At 30.7% G+C, this 18,998-nt stretch overlaps 2 protein-coding genes across 6 annotated transcripts; both read right to left on the reverse strand.

Moving 5' to 3' along the window:
• Positions 1 to 15: 15 nt before the first annotated feature.
• LOC116770957 (uncharacterized) lies at positions 16 to 15,256 on the reverse strand. 4 transcript variants are annotated; one of them, XM_032662609.2, is made up of 13 exons: positions 15,120 to 15,256; positions 10,177 to 10,210; positions 9,871 to 10,002; positions 9,610 to 9,657; positions 6,398 to 6,536; positions 5,872 to 5,955; positions 4,490 to 4,623; positions 3,951 to 4,084; positions 2,944 to 3,098; positions 2,499 to 2,577; positions 1,738 to 1,900; positions 1,244 to 1,415; positions 16 to 889 (listed from the first exon to the last, which is right to left on the reverse strand). In XM_032662609.2, the coding sequence occupies exons 1-13, from the start codon at positions 15,131 to 15,133 to the stop codon at positions 714 to 716; spliced, it is 1,464 nt and encodes a 487-aa protein (XP_032518500.2). In that variant the 5' UTR covers positions 15,134 to 15,256; the 3' UTR covers positions 16 to 713. The 4 variants fall into 4 exon arrangements, with proteins under 4 accessions (XP_032518500.2, XP_061376862.1, XP_032518498.2 ...); XM_061520878.1 differs by having other exon boundaries at positions 18 to 886; positions 1,256 to 1,415; positions 3,951 to 4,087; XM_032662607.2 differs by having other exon boundaries at positions 18 to 889; positions 3,951 to 4,087.
• A 666-nt stretch (positions 15,257 to 15,922) lies between these two features.
• On the reverse strand, positions 15,923 to 18,518 carry LOC116770716 (uncharacterized). 2 transcript variants are annotated; one of them, XM_032662314.2, is made up of 5 exons: positions 18,359 to 18,518; positions 17,938 to 18,124; positions 17,630 to 17,752; positions 16,847 to 17,004; positions 15,923 to 16,202 (listed from the first exon to the last, which is right to left on the reverse strand). In XM_032662314.2, exons 2-5 carry the CDS (start codon positions 18,100 to 18,102, stop codon positions 16,103 to 16,105), a joined length of 546 nt encoding a protein of 181 aa, XP_032518205.1. In that variant the 5' UTR covers positions 18,103 to 18,124; positions 18,359 to 18,518; the 3' UTR covers positions 15,923 to 16,102. The 2 variants fall into 2 exon arrangements, with proteins under 2 accessions (XP_032518205.1, XP_032518204.1); XM_032662313.2 differs by having other exon boundaries at positions 17,938 to 18,112; positions 18,359 to 18,517.
• Between the last annotated feature and the right edge of the window lie 480 nt (positions 18,519 to 18,998).

An 18,998-nucleotide genomic window follows, 5' to 3' on the forward strand; every position in this document is an offset into this window, starting at 1 on the left:
TATAAACTTATTTTATTTTTTCCTTGAAATGAGAATACAAAATTATCTAACTAAAAATATATTTACAATAACCTTAAAAACAAACGTGCTTTAGTCGATACAATAAATAATTGTCTTAAATTAAAAATTTATTTAAGCTGGGCTGAAAATACTGTTCGATATATTTTTTTTTTTATAAAAGTTCAAAATCGTTCAAAAATTCCAAATTCGAATATTGGTTCCATAAAACCTCTGTGGTATAGAAAGTAATATTCCTATATTATATAGATATTGTTGAGTGAATCAGTTCGTATTGTCTCAGCCCTCTTAATTTTTATCACAAGAATTTGGCAAACAGGAGGAGATGTATTTTGCATAAAAATACACGTCCTCACTTTTTGTCTTTCAATTCCATATTTTTACCGACAATTATGGTAGTCGATGGGTGGAATTTTTTTTTTATTTATTTGCTAAACTTAATCTAAAATTTTACTTAACGAGTATTACTTTAAAATGTAAAAGCTTTTCATTTGCTCTATTTAAAACCCGCGTGAGAAATATTCAAAACTTTTACTTTATTGATACACTCAAAATATATGTACTTAGTTTTCTTTTATCTACTTCCTTCTATAAAAAGCCAAAGGTCCATACTATTCATCCATTCATAAATTAAACATTTGCGTTCGTACAGCAATAATCTCAAAATTATGTAACTAAAGCCTAAATCTAGAAAATTATTTTATTCTTCCCTTGTGTGGTACATAAGCGTGTATTGGCGTCCTTTTTTCGCTTTGCCGCCATCCTCTAGCGGCAACAAGGAGGGCTACCAGCAGGGCTGCCACGAGCACACTACAAGACACTATCATAGCGGAGAGCGCTGACGTCTTCATACACGTCTGTCCTTCAGCTGCTGTAAATTATGATATATTAAAATTAAAAAAAAATAGTTAATGCTAAATGTGCAGAAACGCCGATATGTTAAAATAATGTTCATACCAAGATTCCACTTCTCTATGAATACGCTTTCGGTGTGATGATTAAAGACTTTTCATCAAATAATGAAATCTAAGACTTACTTATTCATCTAAATGCAACTAATATTCTCGGATTACTACGCGTTTCGGTTACTTTGCACTGACCGTGATCACGAGCGAACGAGATGTGAAATTGAGTGATTCTTAATGTATATATACATAGACATAGCGTCCATACCAAATTTCCACAATCGACAGCACAAAAAATTCAATATATAAATTTCCGTTACCATTAAACATACCAGCTCGTGCCATATCCTCGTCCTCTTCCCCCTCCTGTAGAACTCTCAACGACTGAAAGAGAGAGATGTTTTCTGATAGACGCGGCGCTACGCTCGCCGTCTCCGCTTCAGCTGAACGTTTCTTTACACTCTTCATGTTACGCCAATGGCAGGGTTGTGACTGGAGAATTAAAGTACGTTATTATAATAAAATATGACATTTGTTGATATAAAATAATAATTTTCATTTACATATAAATTTTTTCGACTTTGCGTTCGTTCTGTCACATTGGCGCTAGAAAACAAAGAGTTTTTAAATATAGCATCCGTCCGTGCAGAGACGTTCACATAACAAAGAGTTTTGAGCTGCCTTTTTAAGTATCTGTCAATTTTATAAAACTGACAAAATACATAGTTTTCCAGCTTGAAATATATACAAACTTTTTTATGATTTAATTGTACGTGTTAAAATGAATATAACCATTACATATCACTAAACTCACCGGACATCTCCCATGGCACATCCTAACATCGCATTCAATATATAAGGCTGGCGATCCGGTGAAGCGAAAAGTCTTCATGTACGCGTAAACCTGAGTCTCGAAGACACCGGACTCGGACCAGGAGCCGCGGAAGCGAGATATCAGTTTATCATCCACGGGACATCTGGAATGAAGAACGCCATAACCATCAAATCGTTTATCTCATTAAGTTATACTATATATTATTTCCTTCTAGACTCAGTTCAGAAATTTACGCGGACGAAGTCGAAGACAAAAATTGGTTTCAATAATGAAAATATATTTTTTTATTTTAGACAATATTGCTCCAAAGTTATTAAAGGCGCATGGAGATTATTTGTAAAGTTACAGGAAAAATATAATATACAGTATGAAAGTAATGAACTGGTTGCTTCTCATCAAGTAATATTTAAAAAAAAATTGGAAGATCTGTATTAAATAGGAATAAACTTTCTTAATACTCTTTATGCAGTTAATATATTAAGTCACAGAACTGTTAGACACGTATAATATAAGCGTGTATTTGACTATGATGATAAACAAGACTCGCACTTTTATTATTAATATATTTTAATACAATGGCAAATAATTTTAATTAATTAACAAAGAAAATAAAACGTAAAATGTAGGTTACAGCGTCTATCGATGGTTTCTGTCACAGTTGAACTATTGAAGAAGTAACTAATTTACAAGCTTTAGCGTGTTTATACTCTGTGCCCCATCACCATCATATTTATATTTACCCATATTCATCTATGAGTTGGATTCTCTTCGCAGCCCCGTTGTGTGCGAAACAATCATTGACGACTATATCAAAACCATCTGAAACAAGTTATATAAACCTTAAAATTTACTTAAAAACATTGACACACTTTCGTAGAAGCTGTTACAGCTATGAAAATTCGTTCAAAAGCAAAGATCGATGAACTTTTGATTATTTTTTTTTTTGTGATTTAAAATAGCCGGACGGCACGCGAGAAGCGGTTTAATTTTCATTCCTGCCCTTGTTTGTTACGGTGTCGCATTGTACGTAAATGTTAAACGTAATCGTTTAAAATTTATTGCCATAACGTAATATGAGCTCATAAATGCTACAGTTACGAAAAATATTGTATTACAGTTAGCTAGAACGGGATATTACTCAAACGGCTGTGGATTAGAACCTTCAACTATGAACAGAATTCATACCATACGCGCTTCTCATGTAAATGAGCAAAGTCAGAGGATCTCCAACCCTCACTGGTCCCGTGACCCTTGCTCCGGTCGCCCCATAACCAGATCTTATCTCCATATAACACTCTGGAGGCTGCAGAGTGAAGACCACCGGATTGCCTGTCGCCACTCTGAAAAATATTATGAAATTGACTACCAGAAGCTTCGAATCAAGCACGTGTCTCACATTTTTGTATAAACTCAGTATGCATACCTACAATACATTACCGAAGACCAATTTTATAGGTTTCTTACTATTAAAGACTTGCCTGAGATAACGTCTTTATAATTCTTAACTTAAATGCCTTCAGTTAAATAAATGTCATTTCGTTATTTATGTTATAGCATAATGTATTGTCGTTGTGGAAATTGCAACCATAAATTTTGTATTAATTGCTGTGTGTGATTGCTATGAATAATTCGTAAACACGAAGTACAAACATATTATATAATTTCTTTATGACAATTTAAAATTATAATTAATTGATGTAACCTAAGATATTTTAGCTTTGTCTCAATTAAACTCTCTATTCGATAGAAAACAAGCGGCTTGAAGGTAATTTTTTCTTATCCTTGGATAAAGAAAGAAAGAAAGTCAATATGGAGATTCCATTAAAGCCTATTTAAATTTTTTTTAACATTTTTAAAGTTCTCAATTCCTTTTTTTATGTACCAAAGTCCATCATTATAGAGCTTTACAAATCAGCTACAATTTAGTTAGTAACTTCTAACAAATTCTAGCAAAATTCTTTTGTTTAGTTAGGTTTAGGTTATAAAAATAGAGAAAACCCGAGAACGCAAATTTTTATAACATTTCTGTAGATGGGTCAGTCAAAATTCAGTCAAAAATTTGCAAATAATTTAAGTTATGGTTGAATATTTAAAGTATATGAAAAAAAATATTAATAATGAAATTAAGTGCTTACTTAAAGTGAGGCATTACTTTGTCTTTATTACAATATATGATATTAATTAGAACTTACTCAACGTCCAGGAAGGGGAAGGTGACAGTTTTCCAAAAATCGTATCCGTATTCGCAGGTGACCTTGAAGTGTTCGTCCAACTCTTCTTCAATCAGTGGGTTATACTGAACTGTTATGGTGTTCCACATCAGATTCTTCTGTGAAAAATTCTCCCATATAATAAAAGTAATTTTCATAATCACAATAATTTTGATTCTATTCGGGAATTAACATATTATTATGAGTAAAAAAATGCGTACTAAATAATGGTGTAATTTATATAGTTTTATAACTAAATAACTCAAACTCTTTATATGGTAACGTAACATTAATAGTTTAAGACAGTGCTTACAAGAGCTACAAACACAAACAGAACACTAATTTCTTTATCTCGTCTGCCCATGATCACGGTTGCTTCAAGGTAACCGAAACGTCGGGAGTACGTAGTTTTAAATAATAAAACCGCTGGTACATCCGAAAATATTAGTTTAATTCAAATGAATACTCGCGAAAGTCTTTGATCTCACGAAGGCACAATATAAATGTTTCTTAATACTAACAGCTGGATGTTTCCTGGTGTCCTCGTGTTGCCCGTTTCTTCCCAGGGTTCCGCATCGGTTCAGTTGTATGTAGAACTCGTAATAGTCACGACCAGAACCGTTTATGTACATACAGTCAGGATCGTAGGAGTAGCCTTAAGAAATGGAAAATATTATATTATTATATAACGCTCTGTAACCGCCTACGGCGAAAAATATATGAAGAATAACTTTTTTCATAGAAAGTTTCTGGAAGTACACAATAATTAAATAATAATATAAAAATTTAACTGAAATTATTCATTAATTTATATTTTTTATATATTATATTAATATAATAGTGGTTAAATTTTATCAAAATTTTATTCGATACAATTTATTTTTTGTAAAATTTCTCAATGGAGTTTCTTATTGGAAATAAAATATTCTGCGATGGTTTATAGGTAACAAGGTTAAGAATTTCTTTGTAGCAATGAACGCGGCTATAAACCTAGTCTTTTAATTGGTTTGTTAACGCATATTAGTACAATGGACACTAGTACCTACATTTATACAACTGAATCTAACGGCTGTATAATTTCAATACTGTGGAGATAATTTGCAAAATGTATATACATTACAGAAGATAATTATGAATATTTATGAATTTTTAGAGTAAATATATTTCGTGTAAATTATTTATAAGTGTATTAAAATATTTATTTCTTTTAAATTTCTTTGCGTCAGACATCTTTACGTTTGTTTTGTATAACGTACCTAATTTAAGGGATATGAGACTAACTTTCGTTGGGACAGTTCTTTAACGAAATAGAAACCGCAAAAGAATTTATTCATACATTTATCTGTTCGTGTGCGGCGATATCGTAATCGGATAAACCGATTTGAGTGCGGTTCGAGATTATGTATTTTGGTGCAAAAGTAAGAAATGAAATTTTTATACAATTAAAAATGTTATATTATTTTAAAGATTCACAAACATAGTCACTGCTAACTCCGTGTAAATTATATTAATAATAAAAACAGTACACTCCTTATAAAAGACCAAACATTATAAAAGAATATTTCTTTATTATTTTATCTTTGCCAACAATGTCTAACTGAATAATCTTTTAACAGTTAGTTATTGTCATTAAGAAAATTATAAAATTATACATGCTTTCGCTCGAGGCATTTATTATCGTGTCGGGTAAAGACAGAGCCTGTGGAAAAACACAACGAAAACAAAACATTTACGCGAAATAAATCCTCTTCTGATATTTTAGAATTGTTCGTGTATTATAATCACGATTATTTCATTCAAATAGAAATATATTAAAATAACACGAGAATCAATGTGTATAGTATTTGTTAGTAACAAAATTATTATATATATTGTAATTTTATTATAAAATAAAATATACTACCAGCTGAATAAACGAGACCGCTGAACGACCCGTTGAAACCCACTCTGATTTTCATGAAGTCGTCTTGGCATTCTGCTTCGATGTCTATAAAACAAAAATGGCCATTAATAATAAAACAAAAGATTGTGTAATGTGAACGTTGCTCGATAACATCAGAATTTGTCCGGTTTTACAAAACTTCTGCTCGTTTACGTTCGGGAAATCCGATGTTTACAAATTAGTCACAATAATAATATGCGCAACGTAAAACGTTATGGCCATTTACCTAGTATGTAACCATTTATATTACTTCGGAGTAACCATAGTCTGGTTAACATTAATAATACAATTTTTTTGGTTAGAAGCTCATTAAAATTTACCAACTTATAATACTTGTAAATGGCTATATTTGTAAGAACGTTAGAGGATTTTGCTGTATCTTTATTGTAACTTAGCTTACGCTTCGGATTTATTTCTAAACATCAATATTTTTAGAATATATATTAAGTTATTCATTTAATACGTAATATTCTTTTCTAAATCTCACATTGTACTCTGCTGCCGTTAGTGCGATGTCTTCTGTACTCCCTTTCCCAAGCTGGTGGCTCCCTCCAACTAGAGTCGACTGGTGATCTTGGCTTGATGCTAACTGGGATGTAACTGTTCTTATCAGATAGAAACACTACCTGGATGAATAGAAAATAAAATAAAAATTAACAATATATTAGGATTTGTCATAAAACATAACTTCTTTCTAACTCCATATAAGAGTAAACTCAAAATTCGACTACTATGTTTAAATACTTATTCAATAGACTTTCATAAAAACGACTTCTTAATTCATGATCTCATAAAACAGATAATTAAGATAATAATGCATCTATCATATAATATAAACAATAATACATATATGGAAAGATTAGATTATCGTAGTTTCACAATTTCATTATTAATTTTTGCAACATTTTTTTCTTTTGACAACGTAATTCTTATACAGTACATTCTAAGGTTTAACAGCTCGAACATGAGTATGCAAATCTAGTGAAGTACAAGTTAACAATGGTGATATTAAGAGACCCTATATTTATTATTTGTTTATCATAATAACGGTCAACGTTATATGTTAGGTCATTAAGCACAAATATGTCCGCTATTCTTACCTACATCGAGCAGGCACTATTAGATACAAACCCGTTCTATATTAAATAGAAAAGCTATATTCTATATCATTTTGTCAACATATTGGTTATTGGTACTACGTAAATGATAGATGACTGCTCTTATTATCCTAAATCAGTTCACGATCTGATATCACCGTCTTGGGAAACTAATTATAATTAATCATATTTATATTAACATCTAAATCATTAATTTAATCGAACGAAGTCACGTTAAAAATATTTCATTATAAATAACTTAGAGTTTGTAAACGCTCAAATTATTTCTTTTTAAAACAGTCAAGTATCCTCTCGTTTGAGGGCCTCTCAAGTATGTTATCTAAATTAAGAATTCTGACGAGTATAACAACGAAACAAAAGATAACCCTGAGATAAAGCTTGCAGCCTAACTACGAGCTTCCGCCACCACAAACATGCCTCCGATAATAGTATGTGTACAGCAGACGAGCTTCCTTCGAGTCATTTAATAAATTGGCAACATTACATTGACCCAGAACACTATCATCGCCGTTAGCCGAATATGATAAGTGAATAAAATTTTACTACAAACATCGCTTCATCCATTAGCTTAAAATGAATAGAACGAGTCGAATTATCGGTGGTAATGCACCATTTCACAGTCACGACCCCTCGAAAGTTTGCACAAAAAGATTGTTATAAAGTATGTCAGATACCCAACGCCGCTTCCATACGCATTACGACAATCGGGCCAGTGAGATATCAACAGCACTAATGCATCGCTGTAACGAATTATACTTAAAACGAAATACTATTATGACGATCGGGCGTAAAATCACTTCACTATATAAAAGAACTTCAAATTAAATCTCAATGTTAGAAAAGACAGCAGCTAATATATTTATTTTTATTGTCTCGAATGCTGCAATCGGTAGTCTATCAAAATTTTAATTCCGAGACGTCAAAGCCTCTGTGTACTTTAAATCAATTCGCCTTAATTACAATTTCATGGGAAGAAAAACAATGTAGGGCGACGCAAGTTCAGCGCAGCGTGCAATGTGAGCCAAGTAACTGACACATCAAGCTGACGGGTCAGATGGCTATCAGTCTATCACAGGTACTATCGCTGTACGCACTTCACACGACGTATTCTAAAGGAAAACGAGCCATAATCAAGCCGATGGACGATAATTTTCAATTTCTCGACAGATCATCATAACAGAACTGTGAGAAGCTCATATCAATTGACAGGTAATGAAGACGTCTAATAATGAAAGTAATATGTAAACAGTACATAACTCGGTTATCAAATCGGTATGGCCCTTCGCAATCGTACTTATTGCAACAGCTGGCCTCTCGTATAAAGGAGTTGGGTAACCGAGACCTCATCACACTGGTCTCTAACTCCTCACGCATGAAATATTCCATAAACATTGTTGATTTTTATTCTATTGTGGACTAATACGATGTCGGAATATGCTTTGTTAACATTATATATACGAGGTAATATGTCTGATAAAATCTTGGTTTTATGATATATCTATTAAATATTCAAGTAGCTTCAAAATAAAGTATGACATAAATGCAATTTTTTTTATAAAATTATTCCTATTCTGTTATTAGTAATAACGTTTGCGGTTTTCTAAGCGACTTCTGATAATAACATTTTAATATACAAATTCTATAATAAAGACTAAACCACAATTTTATTACAGTTATTTGTCGGGCCATTGAAATGGCATGTTTTATTATTTATTATCTTATCAACGGCGCGTTTAACATAGAAGAAGCAATTTGCTCAGTTGATTCGAGTGACCGCGTTACATTCTAGAGCAAACCGCGGATCCTGACATATTTATCGCAAAAAAAAAAAAACATCGAAAATATCGTTTAAGCTCAGCGTCGATAAAATTAAAAATAAATCATTATTTTTATCTTAACTCGAATGCTATTTAAATTATTGAAATTTATATAAAAACACTTAAACTTTCTCCTTACTTTCTATTGTCACTTCGTGTGTGATAAAATTTAAGTGCATTTTAAGTTTTATGAGATTCAATTGTTTCTAAGCTATAAGTCATATTAAGTGAGAGTGCTTCATCGACTTAGACCTTATTACCTCATTTTGCTTCTCAATAAATTGATTTTCATATGATGCTATTTTTAAAAAGTATATTACATACTTTAAGTGTGCTTTTAAGTTTGTGACAATCATCCATATTTCTTTACGATCTAAGGCACGCTGTTTTAGCTGTTATCAGAATTATTAACCTTTCCTTTAACCCTTTAAAAATCATTTTCATGGGCTACTGAAAATTCTTTAGAAACAAATTAAATACGATTTACTTGCAAAGCTAAGTTTTACTTAATATGACATTGAACAGCTTAGCCTTGGTAGTAAGCTATCCAAGCCCTATTATTATTTTTTAAGGCTCATTGTTCTAACATTGCTCGCATCCGTTCAAAGTTTTATTCGGATATTGTATAAAAGACGGGCAAAATGTTTCGTAAAATGTCATATATAGCATTACCTATGATGTATCACCTATTTTGCTGCGTACTGTCTACATATTCTAAAACAGATATATGACTTTTCAACAGTTAAGTGTGTAATAAAACTTACTGGGTCTTGCTCACTGCCATCTGATTTAAGGGCTTCTCTGGTCTCATTCTGCAAAAAATATAAAATAAATGACATTTCACAATCATATAAAAATAATTTAAGAGATAACCTCATGTTAACAAATCATAAAATAAAATACCTATTTAAAAAAAGGAAGATTTAAGTATGAAAGAGTTTATAATTAATGATGATAATTTTAAAAAAAGAAATAAAAATTACGAAATAAAGAACCAAGGTTAGAAAAACCAAACAGCGGATTACCTTATTCGTGGGGGGTCCAGTGGGGTCTTCTCCCGAACCTTCGTGTAGGTCTCCAGGTAAAGCAGACTCAGTCGACTGTTCTGTAGACTCAGCTGAGTCTAGCCGAGGATGTGGCAGCACCGAATAGGCTGGCTGGTGAATAAGATTGACGTTTTCATTATTAATAACTAAAGATAATTATTATAGCTTTGTAAAGGAGTTATATGTTCTGTAAAGACTGATTCAAGGTAAAGATACAAGCAATTATGACATTTTAATGTAATTTGAAATAGATACATAGACAGGTAACATATGCCAATGACTTACGTGCACACAAAGAAGTCCAAGGACAATGATTGATCTGAAACAAATGCATGAAAAAAATATTATCGGATGCAAACACACGTTTCAAGATGTTCAATACATTGGTTGGTTGTTTTAAATATGGCCTCCATCCGTGCAGAGACGTGCACAGTATATTCTGCCAGTGTCGTATTATTCAATACATTAAACAGCTACCAAAACTAATTTTAACACAGATAATAAATAGTAAAACCCTGTCTACGAAAACATTGGCGGAAATCGAGACAAATAAAATATCTATAGGGATACCATCTCAAAGCTCGTGCCACGACTAAGTAATGACTTCGTTATAAATAAGTACAGGTCAAAAGACACGGCTAGGTAATGACAGAGCCACGAGAGGCAATATCGACGTCATTACACTGTACTGTGATCTATGGAATTGTTTTGGTTCAGTAGCCGCTGTGAACAACGAAATTCAATTTTGAATCGAAAATCACTAATGCATAATAATAGGTAAATCTGATCTGGTTATTACAATGGATTTGTAGAAAATTGTTCTTACATCTAATAAGTATGTTTGCGATTTATTCGATCACATTGTGATATCCTGATTTTATTTTACCTGTGGTATATATATGTATATATATATATATGATGTATAATTGTACGTTCTTTTATTAATATTTTAACCGCTTAAACTGAATGACTGAAACCAATCACAGCTCGTGTATTCACGACGCATAGTTATCTATGCGAGACAATAACTAAAATTATTATTAAGATTTAAATCTATTTGGTGATTTTTAAAGCACATAAAAATTTACGTTTAAGGATATAAAAGAACTCAAAATATATGACTTAAGTGATCTAAACAAGTGTAACTAAATGTAGCTTGAGATGTAATGTTTTAAAATGTTATATCTGTTTAAGTGAAATTGCTTTAAACTAAAGATTGTATGTATATATATATGTGTGTAACAAGTTTCTATGATATTAGAGAAACTTAACACTAACTTTGAATTTTAAAGTACGTAGACGGTAACCAATTATAAATGAAGTGTGATTCTAAGTTACTTGAAATGGGTTTTTAAGTTTTAAAACTAGTCAAGAAACATATTTGCTATATATATCTATATATAAAGAAAAGAGGTCCTATATCAAGTAAATACAAAGCAGTGGATTGCAAAAGAACATCTTAGCTAAAAACGTCAGGAATAGCACCAGTATATTTTATATTATTTGGAATATATCTAACTTATTCTGAACTTGAAGAAAATCTTTAAATAAAATTTGGTAGAATATTTAAGTAAGATTATTTATTTTTCTTGACTTCATTTCATAAATTTATTAATATGATTTTTAAAAACTTGTCACTTCAATGCATATTATAAAACAAAGTCCGTCGCCTCGTCTGTCTGTCTGTCTGTTCGCGATAAACGGAGAAACTACTGCACCGATTATCAAACAGTTATCACCACTCGATAGCGAGATTCTCGAGGAAGGTTTTAGTATATAATTTGTTAAGTTTTTGTATTTAATTGTGTGTACATTGATATTCAATGTGATCCTTCCATCTCATAAATTTATCAAAATATACTTCACAACAATGTCATTCTTATTCTGTAAAGATATAATTACTTTTTATACATAATACATAATTGTTAAATAAAGAAAGTAGTATTCATTCAAACTACTGTATATAATGGAAAATGAAAATACGGCATTTGTATTTAAAATCGCATTTCCTCTAAAGCGACCTTGTATCGCTAAAAGCTCCTAACGGTTTTTGTTAAACGCTGTCGCGGGCGTGCTAGGTTGTCTTTTGTTGTATTACGTGATCTCTAAACAGGCTTTGTATTAATGTTTTATCGTTGCAGAGGCTTAGTTTGAGCTAAACGAGTATAGAAATTAAAGAAAAGTTGGCATTTTTTGTGGTAATTTACTTAAATGGTGTGTAATTGTTAAGAATTTTAGCTTGAATATTTTTGGGAAAAACATTAATTAAACATAGGAGATGTCTTTGTTCAAGAAATGGTATTTCAAACTTTCAATTGGAGCCTCCTACGAAATATTATATTCATTTTTGTATTACTGTTAATATTTGAAACATGTAATATAAAATGAATATTAAGCAATATACTTTGTATCATAGAAGGTATTAAAAATTTAAATAAAAATCTATATATGATATGGCAAAATATTATTACAACGGGTTTCTAATTAAAAAAAAATATTACCAACACGACAATATTTATGATTTTAAATGGCCAGTAGTGTCTCTACACTTATTTTAAAACATTTGATATTTTGAATAACGCGTTTGGATTTCTTCGCTACCAATGAATTTTCGCGCCAAAAACATAAGGACAAGAGATAGATTGAACAGATTAGATAATATTACAGGTATAATAATAATATATAAATAGTGTACATTAAATAAATTTGGCAGACCTCGCGCCACTTCCTACAACATCTCCGGCCTCATTACCGTTTCCTCTTGCAACTGTTAAGGCCAATAATTGATATAATAACTTATATATATATATTATAATAAAAATACTAAATTATATCAAATTTTTTATTAAACACATTTTGACTTAATGAGATCTAAGATTTTCGCGAGTATTCATTTAAATGAAACTAGTGTTATTCGGATCACACCTCGCCTGCCCGTGATCACGGTTGCTGCAAAGTAACCGAAACGTCGGGATTATGTAGTTTTTAAATAATAAAATCCGCGTAGTAAATCCGAATAATACTAGTTTCATTTACATTTTGACTTATTTTAAAATGAAACATCAATTAACGGACTTCTGATTTCTTACAGATCTCGATAAATGTTAAAATTTATATTCATCTCAAAACCATCGGTGAGGCGCGGAACTCCGTTAGTACACGCCTCGGCTCACAGAGACACCACAATGACAACTCACACTATAAGAACCTCATGTAACAATTATTTATTACTGGAGTCAACAAACGAGTATATACAAATTTAAACACTTCAAATATATATATACATATATTGATAACAACTTTGACATTATGAATATAAGACATAAATTTGGTGTTTGTAAATAAGTATATGAAAAATATTGACTTTGCAAAACATTAAACAAATTCAAAGCCCAATGAAAAAATGCCATTTTGCGTAATTATTATTCAATTATAGTAATAGAAATTAAAATAAAATATACTTTAATTTTCTACAATAGACTTCATTGATTGATCGTTTTTTACTTGAAGTTACAGGTTTTCTTGTTTACGTGAAATTAAATGGGATCCAAGTACAGTCTATCTGGCTAAGTTTGGCCCACCATTGGGAAAAAACTTTAAATTAGTCTTGTTATTATGTGAGACCTAACTAAATGTGGAATGTTATGGCTTTGGACTGTCTTTTCGTAGAAAACATCTAGCTTATTGTTATTTTTTTAGTAATTATTTTGCAAAAGAATACAAAAAACCTTAGAGCCAACGTTACATTGCGAGTTGGTCAAAGATTATAGGACGTGCGATGACGTATTAGATGCCATTGTTTGACATCAATGTGAAATATGATTATTATGATTTTATGAAACGTACGAAATAGATTATAAACAATGGATTATTTATATATAAAACATATTCATTTATAAATGTAACATTTGTTCCTTAGGAACAATAAAACAAATAATGCTCAGGTCGCATCTAGTAATTAGGGAATATTTTATTGAAATATTCTTGCGTGAAATACGATATAAGGATCACGTTACGATTAACTAATGTTCTTATGTAATTGTGGATATATGTAAGAGCTGTGAAAATACATAATAACAAGATATAATGCAAAGAAGTTTTGATAGAAGAAAATGTAGGACCATTGACGACAAATATTTTAAACATAAAAAATATTCAATAGGGATTTTTGGTTATTTTTTAAGAAGAAATGAAATTATGTCTACTAAAATTATTTTTCAACGTACATTATTATATATTCAATATATATTTTAACACTAACTGGTTTTCAAACGTAACGTACGTACGTGGTAACGTACATTATATCTATGATGTTTTAGTATTAATACGACGCCGCGGCGAGAATCATTATCAAAAAGATTTTTATTTAGTTTTTCGTAACTAATCACAAACAGCGTTTACATCGATCAAGCGTAGCGGGGTCACAGAACTAGTACAAACATGATTTTGTACGCCAACTTTATGCCATTTAAATTCCCACTGAAAAAAATATTTTACTATGCAATATATATACTTTCGTATAATATAGACGGATTGTTAATTCATAGAAAAAAAAAATGTTAATACTTATCTTACTTAAATTAAACAGTTAGGTCTTGTTATAGAAAAAAAAAAACATATAATTCTAAGATAACAAACAAAGGCATTCAAATAAGTTGAGGGAAATTATCATTTGTATTTAATTTTCATTCACGAATATATTTGTTGTAAAAATTAAGTTAAATTGTAATTAATAATTACTTATGTATCAGTTTATCTAGCAATCTTTTACTACCTTATCTTTGATTGGCGGAGGTTTATTATTTCATAATATTCTATTTGATGTATTAAATAAGAATTTATATTAACTTAACATGTAATAAAAACGTTGATGGTTATATTATTTCATCTCTCGGAATGCTCTCAACGTTGATTTTCACAGCAATTTTCTTCCCGCTCTTAAGCTATTTCAAAGTGCTTTAGAATTAAGATGTAGATTATTTGCTCTCCGGTTGTTTGTATGAGTGGAAAATATTGAAAATGTTAAGATATGTCAAAGTAACAAATTGTGACAAAACATAGAAAATAAACTTAGTCTTAATAAAATTATAAGAGACAATATAAACGAATAAAATCCTTAAAATATCCACACGAATCTTGCGAATGTAATTCTTTGTATGTTTCAGCGCCTCTGTAATAGAACAAATCGACATGCCTTTAAATACACCATTTATATATACTCCACTTACCTCAAATTCAGCATTTTTCACAGCGCACTTAGCGTACACTATTAACCTCTGTCATTAATCACACAACACATGCGTGTAGCATAAGAATATGTAACACTAACTCGTACTGTGCAACATGCGCCCGCGCCGGCGTTTCGATTAGAAGTGGGGTCGATCGCAGCCTCCGTAATACTTCGTCTGTGAAATGATTCCAATCGGTAGCCTTTTAAGATAAGGCCGGTGACACAGCAAGACATAGATTTAGGCCCCAAAAATTTTACAATAATGAACGGTCGAAAATAGTATAATCTCTTCTCTTTCAATGAAGTTAATAACTTTCTAAAGATGTTGAAGATGCTTAACAGTTGATTAATATTAGTGGGAATAGTATATTTTCTTTTGCATCGAATATACTCTCGATTATTACTGTGCTTCTATAAATTTATTCAAAATACGTAAGTAAGCCAAGAAATCTAGTTAATAATGTTAAAAAATGGGCACAATGTAGGTCATATTTTCAAAGAGGTATCACAAAAAAAATCTTTTCGTTTTATATACATACTTTATTGACACAAATAAAATTTTAGCAAAATAAAATACTGATCCTCATCAAGAGAAAAAAACGAGGTTTTATAAAAAAAATAAACAATTATTTATCAATAACAAAAAAAAAAAGTTTTTAATTGTTTGAGGACGGCCTTATTTTTATTTTACTTTAACTTTAACTTTAAATGTTAAGTCAACTTTAAAAAGTACAGTCCAGGTGGAAGTCCAGTCAGTCATGCATCACACAAACAGCTTCCGATAGAAAAATAATTATAATGTTATCATTACAAATAGTAAACTTTATTAGCTCCAAGTCATTTACAATTCGAAAAGATTTTAAAAAAATTAACAGCTAATAAAAATACAAAGCAATATAACAATCATAATCCATTATAGAAAAACATCTGAAACATCACAATTTACTTCATGTTGTATTTTATACAATTATTAACCAATATTTAGTAAAAAAATCCTAAAATGCGCTCTATTTTAATCAAGAAATTGCAAGCGACCACTAATGACGTAATCGTCACTACAGCTATTGTTATTTTCATGGCCCTGAAAAAAAACAAAATAATCTTTGTTATTAATTTGAACTATAAATATAAATACTCTCTCGCTGCTTCCTATATTTCTTTTATTTATTTTAATGTATTCTCTATCCTGAACTGGATTTGTAACAAATAATATTAAGCACGCCTAGGTTTTCTAACACATTTTGAAGACTGAATAGATATTAACTGCTTAACGACATACAAAGAGCGATAGTTCTTTTTCTTAAACTTCGTTTTGTGACCTATACCAGGCGAGGACTCTAACACTGGACACTATATTCGTGGCTCAATTGGATAAGATTTAATTTTGATAACAACACACTTCTCTTAATACACGTAGTTAAAGAAGAATTTATGAATAAATTATAGAAAGAAATAAAGCAGAAGAAAACTGTTTAAAAAAGTGAAATTTTAATATATAACGGCAAGATATGAAATTAATCATTAACCTTTGAATTATAGGAAAATATCGAACAACAAACCTAAGTTGAACTGTCTGTTATATTAAAGAAGCTTCTAACGCGTCTCCGTTTAGACTTAAAATTGCTTACAAAAAGCCTAACATCAACTTACTACAACTGATAGTATCTAATGCTCCTGTGACTACTGCTTCTACTTGTCGATAACTAACAAATACTTGGCACTTACCCATCAGCATTATGAAAGTAGAGGGCGCTTCGCAAAGTGTAATAAATGAGCTGCATGTAGCAATAGATAAGATAGTAGAGAGCCAGGGCCGTGGCCGTGACCGACAGTTGTATTAATTGTACTACGTCACCAATCACTCTCCATGACTTCTCGCTCGACTGTGGATGATAATCTTTAGGTTAATGGAACTCGTATCAAAGCATTAAAAATAAATCATAAGATAATAATTCCAAATTATTCTGAAATAGATGAATCTTGAGTCATGAGACGGCACTTTGATTGTATGTATTACGTTACAGCTTCATACTGGCTGGAGCCAGTGCAGCCAGTGCTATAGATAGCAAGTCAAGTCAATTATAACGTCTGACTAAAGAAGAAATCAAAAACAATTATATAAGAACTATAACATAATCTGAATAATTTTATTTAGACATATCAAGAGCTCCTATCAAAAGCCTCGTAGAAAATCGTAGAAACTATCACATAACAGCAACAGAACGGTATAAAAAAAAATCGTAATGTTTACAGTCTTAATAAAATTGTTTATTCGATTCGATTACGATTAAGATTACACTTATTTAAAAGAAGTTGTTGGTATGTGGTATATCCGTAGCGCTTACGGAAATCAAGCGGCCACGACTTAACCTAGAGAGATAAAATCTTACGTAAAACAAATAGATTAAAAGGTAATATACATATATATTTTTTGTAAATAATTATATTGTTCGTCGACCTTCAATGTTAAATGTTACATTATTTTTGTGTTTTTGATAATATTTTTACCTTTTTCAGAGCCTTTTCATCAGAAACATCATAATCATGTAGGGAGTCCATGCAAGAATTTGGCATGCCCATTCTCGTTTGATGTACGTTCGTACAATATGCAGATATGCAGGTGGTTCCAAGCTAAAATACATTTATATTTCTTATTTGCTCTTGTATTCAGTCAAAGTGCTCTACATAACTATTTAAAAATATAAGATTAAGAGCGAAATTAAGTAATAATTGTAAACATCTTTTTATTTTTGAGAAAGCTTATCTATGCGAAAGTAATTGTTGTATTGAATATTGAATATGACACTTGTATTTACATTATTATTATTATGATTGATATTATTTTTATTGTCTGGTGTGGGTGGAGGTGGGCTCGGAAAACAGTTGAGGATATGTTTCAGCTTGTCACTAGTACGTAAACATCCACAACGTCGTCTCCAAGACTCTCCTTCGGGAAATTTATCCATTGCACTGGTTTCCATTGCGCTGTCACTTAAATAAGAACTGTATAAATCGATTTTTTTCCAATCAAACTTAATTTATTACAACTATCTCTTATTTCAAACAAAATTAAATTAATTGAAGATTTTTTTTTTGAATTTTTTTGTTTTATTTATGACCTATTATAAAATAATGATAAGATTATCAAAAGTATCGAATATTTTTTTTATTTCAAGCTTATGTTTAGCTCAACTATGTTTGAGTGGTAACAATCAAAATTATATTTGTAGCACTTACTTTATTTTATTGTTAATCAATCTTTTATCTTTGTTTTTAATATGCAGTTATAAGTTTAGTTTTCATCGCATGGAAATTTATTTATAAACATAAAATAAAACATACAAGGACATCACACAACAACACCCGAAGATTTGACTGCCAAAAATGTGACAATAATTCTTTTAAAATTACTATGTAAACTGTCCAAAAAGGTCCTAATGCAGAATATATATATTAGTGGCTAAAAATTTAAATAATACGTAAGATTACATACCTAATATTGAGCCCTATTTTATTTTATCATATAATTGTTGTGAAAAATGTGTATATATTTTTTTTATCTGGTTTTGATTTATATATTCGATGTCTTCATCATGAAAACGTTGATGAATAGTGATGGATTTCGTTATAACTAGCAGTCTTAGTTATTTTATAATAAAGAGATTGTATATGACTGGAGCTGTAGTACTGATCAGGGAATATTTCAGAACCATCGTCAATGACAATTTACGAACGTTGGAATAAGTCATAGCATTTTTTTGTCCATCGAATCCTGTAAGATCAGAATGTAAATTCCAGATGGGAGCCAGTGTTATTACTGAAAAGTTTTGCATTAAAGCACTGAACCACTGAATTGTGAATGTCAACACTTCTCACG

Source organism: Danaus plexippus, chromosome 7, assembly GCF_018135715.1.
Source record: "Danaus plexippus chromosome 7, MEX_DaPlex, whole genome shotgun sequence".
In the NCBI taxonomy this organism is placed as follows: Eukaryota; Metazoa; Arthropoda; class Insecta; order Lepidoptera; family Nymphalidae; genus Danaus; species Danaus plexippus.

Coding starts and splice junctions, on each gene's coding strand:
- LOC116770957 (XM_032662607.2), bottom strand. Junction 10,003..10,176: donor TTGGACTTCTTTGTGTGCAC/GTAAGTCATTGG, acceptor CTTATTCACCAG/CCAGCCTATTCGGTGCTGCC. Junction 1,901..2,498: donor CAACTCATAGATGAATATGG/GTAAATATAAAT, acceptor TCTTCATTCCAG/ATGTCCCGTGGATGATAAAC.
- LOC116770716 (XM_032662314.2), bottom strand. CDS start 18,102: ATGGAAACCAGTGCAATGGATAAATTTCCCGAAGGAGAGTCTTGGAGA. Junction 17,005..17,629: donor ATGAAAAGGCTCTGAAAAAG/GTAAAAATATTA, acceptor TATCATCCACAG/TCGAGCGAGAAGTCATGGAG. Junction 16,203..16,846: donor TACTTTCATAATGCTGATGG/GTAAGTGCCAAG, acceptor GTTTTTTTTCAG/GGCCATGAAAATAACAATAG.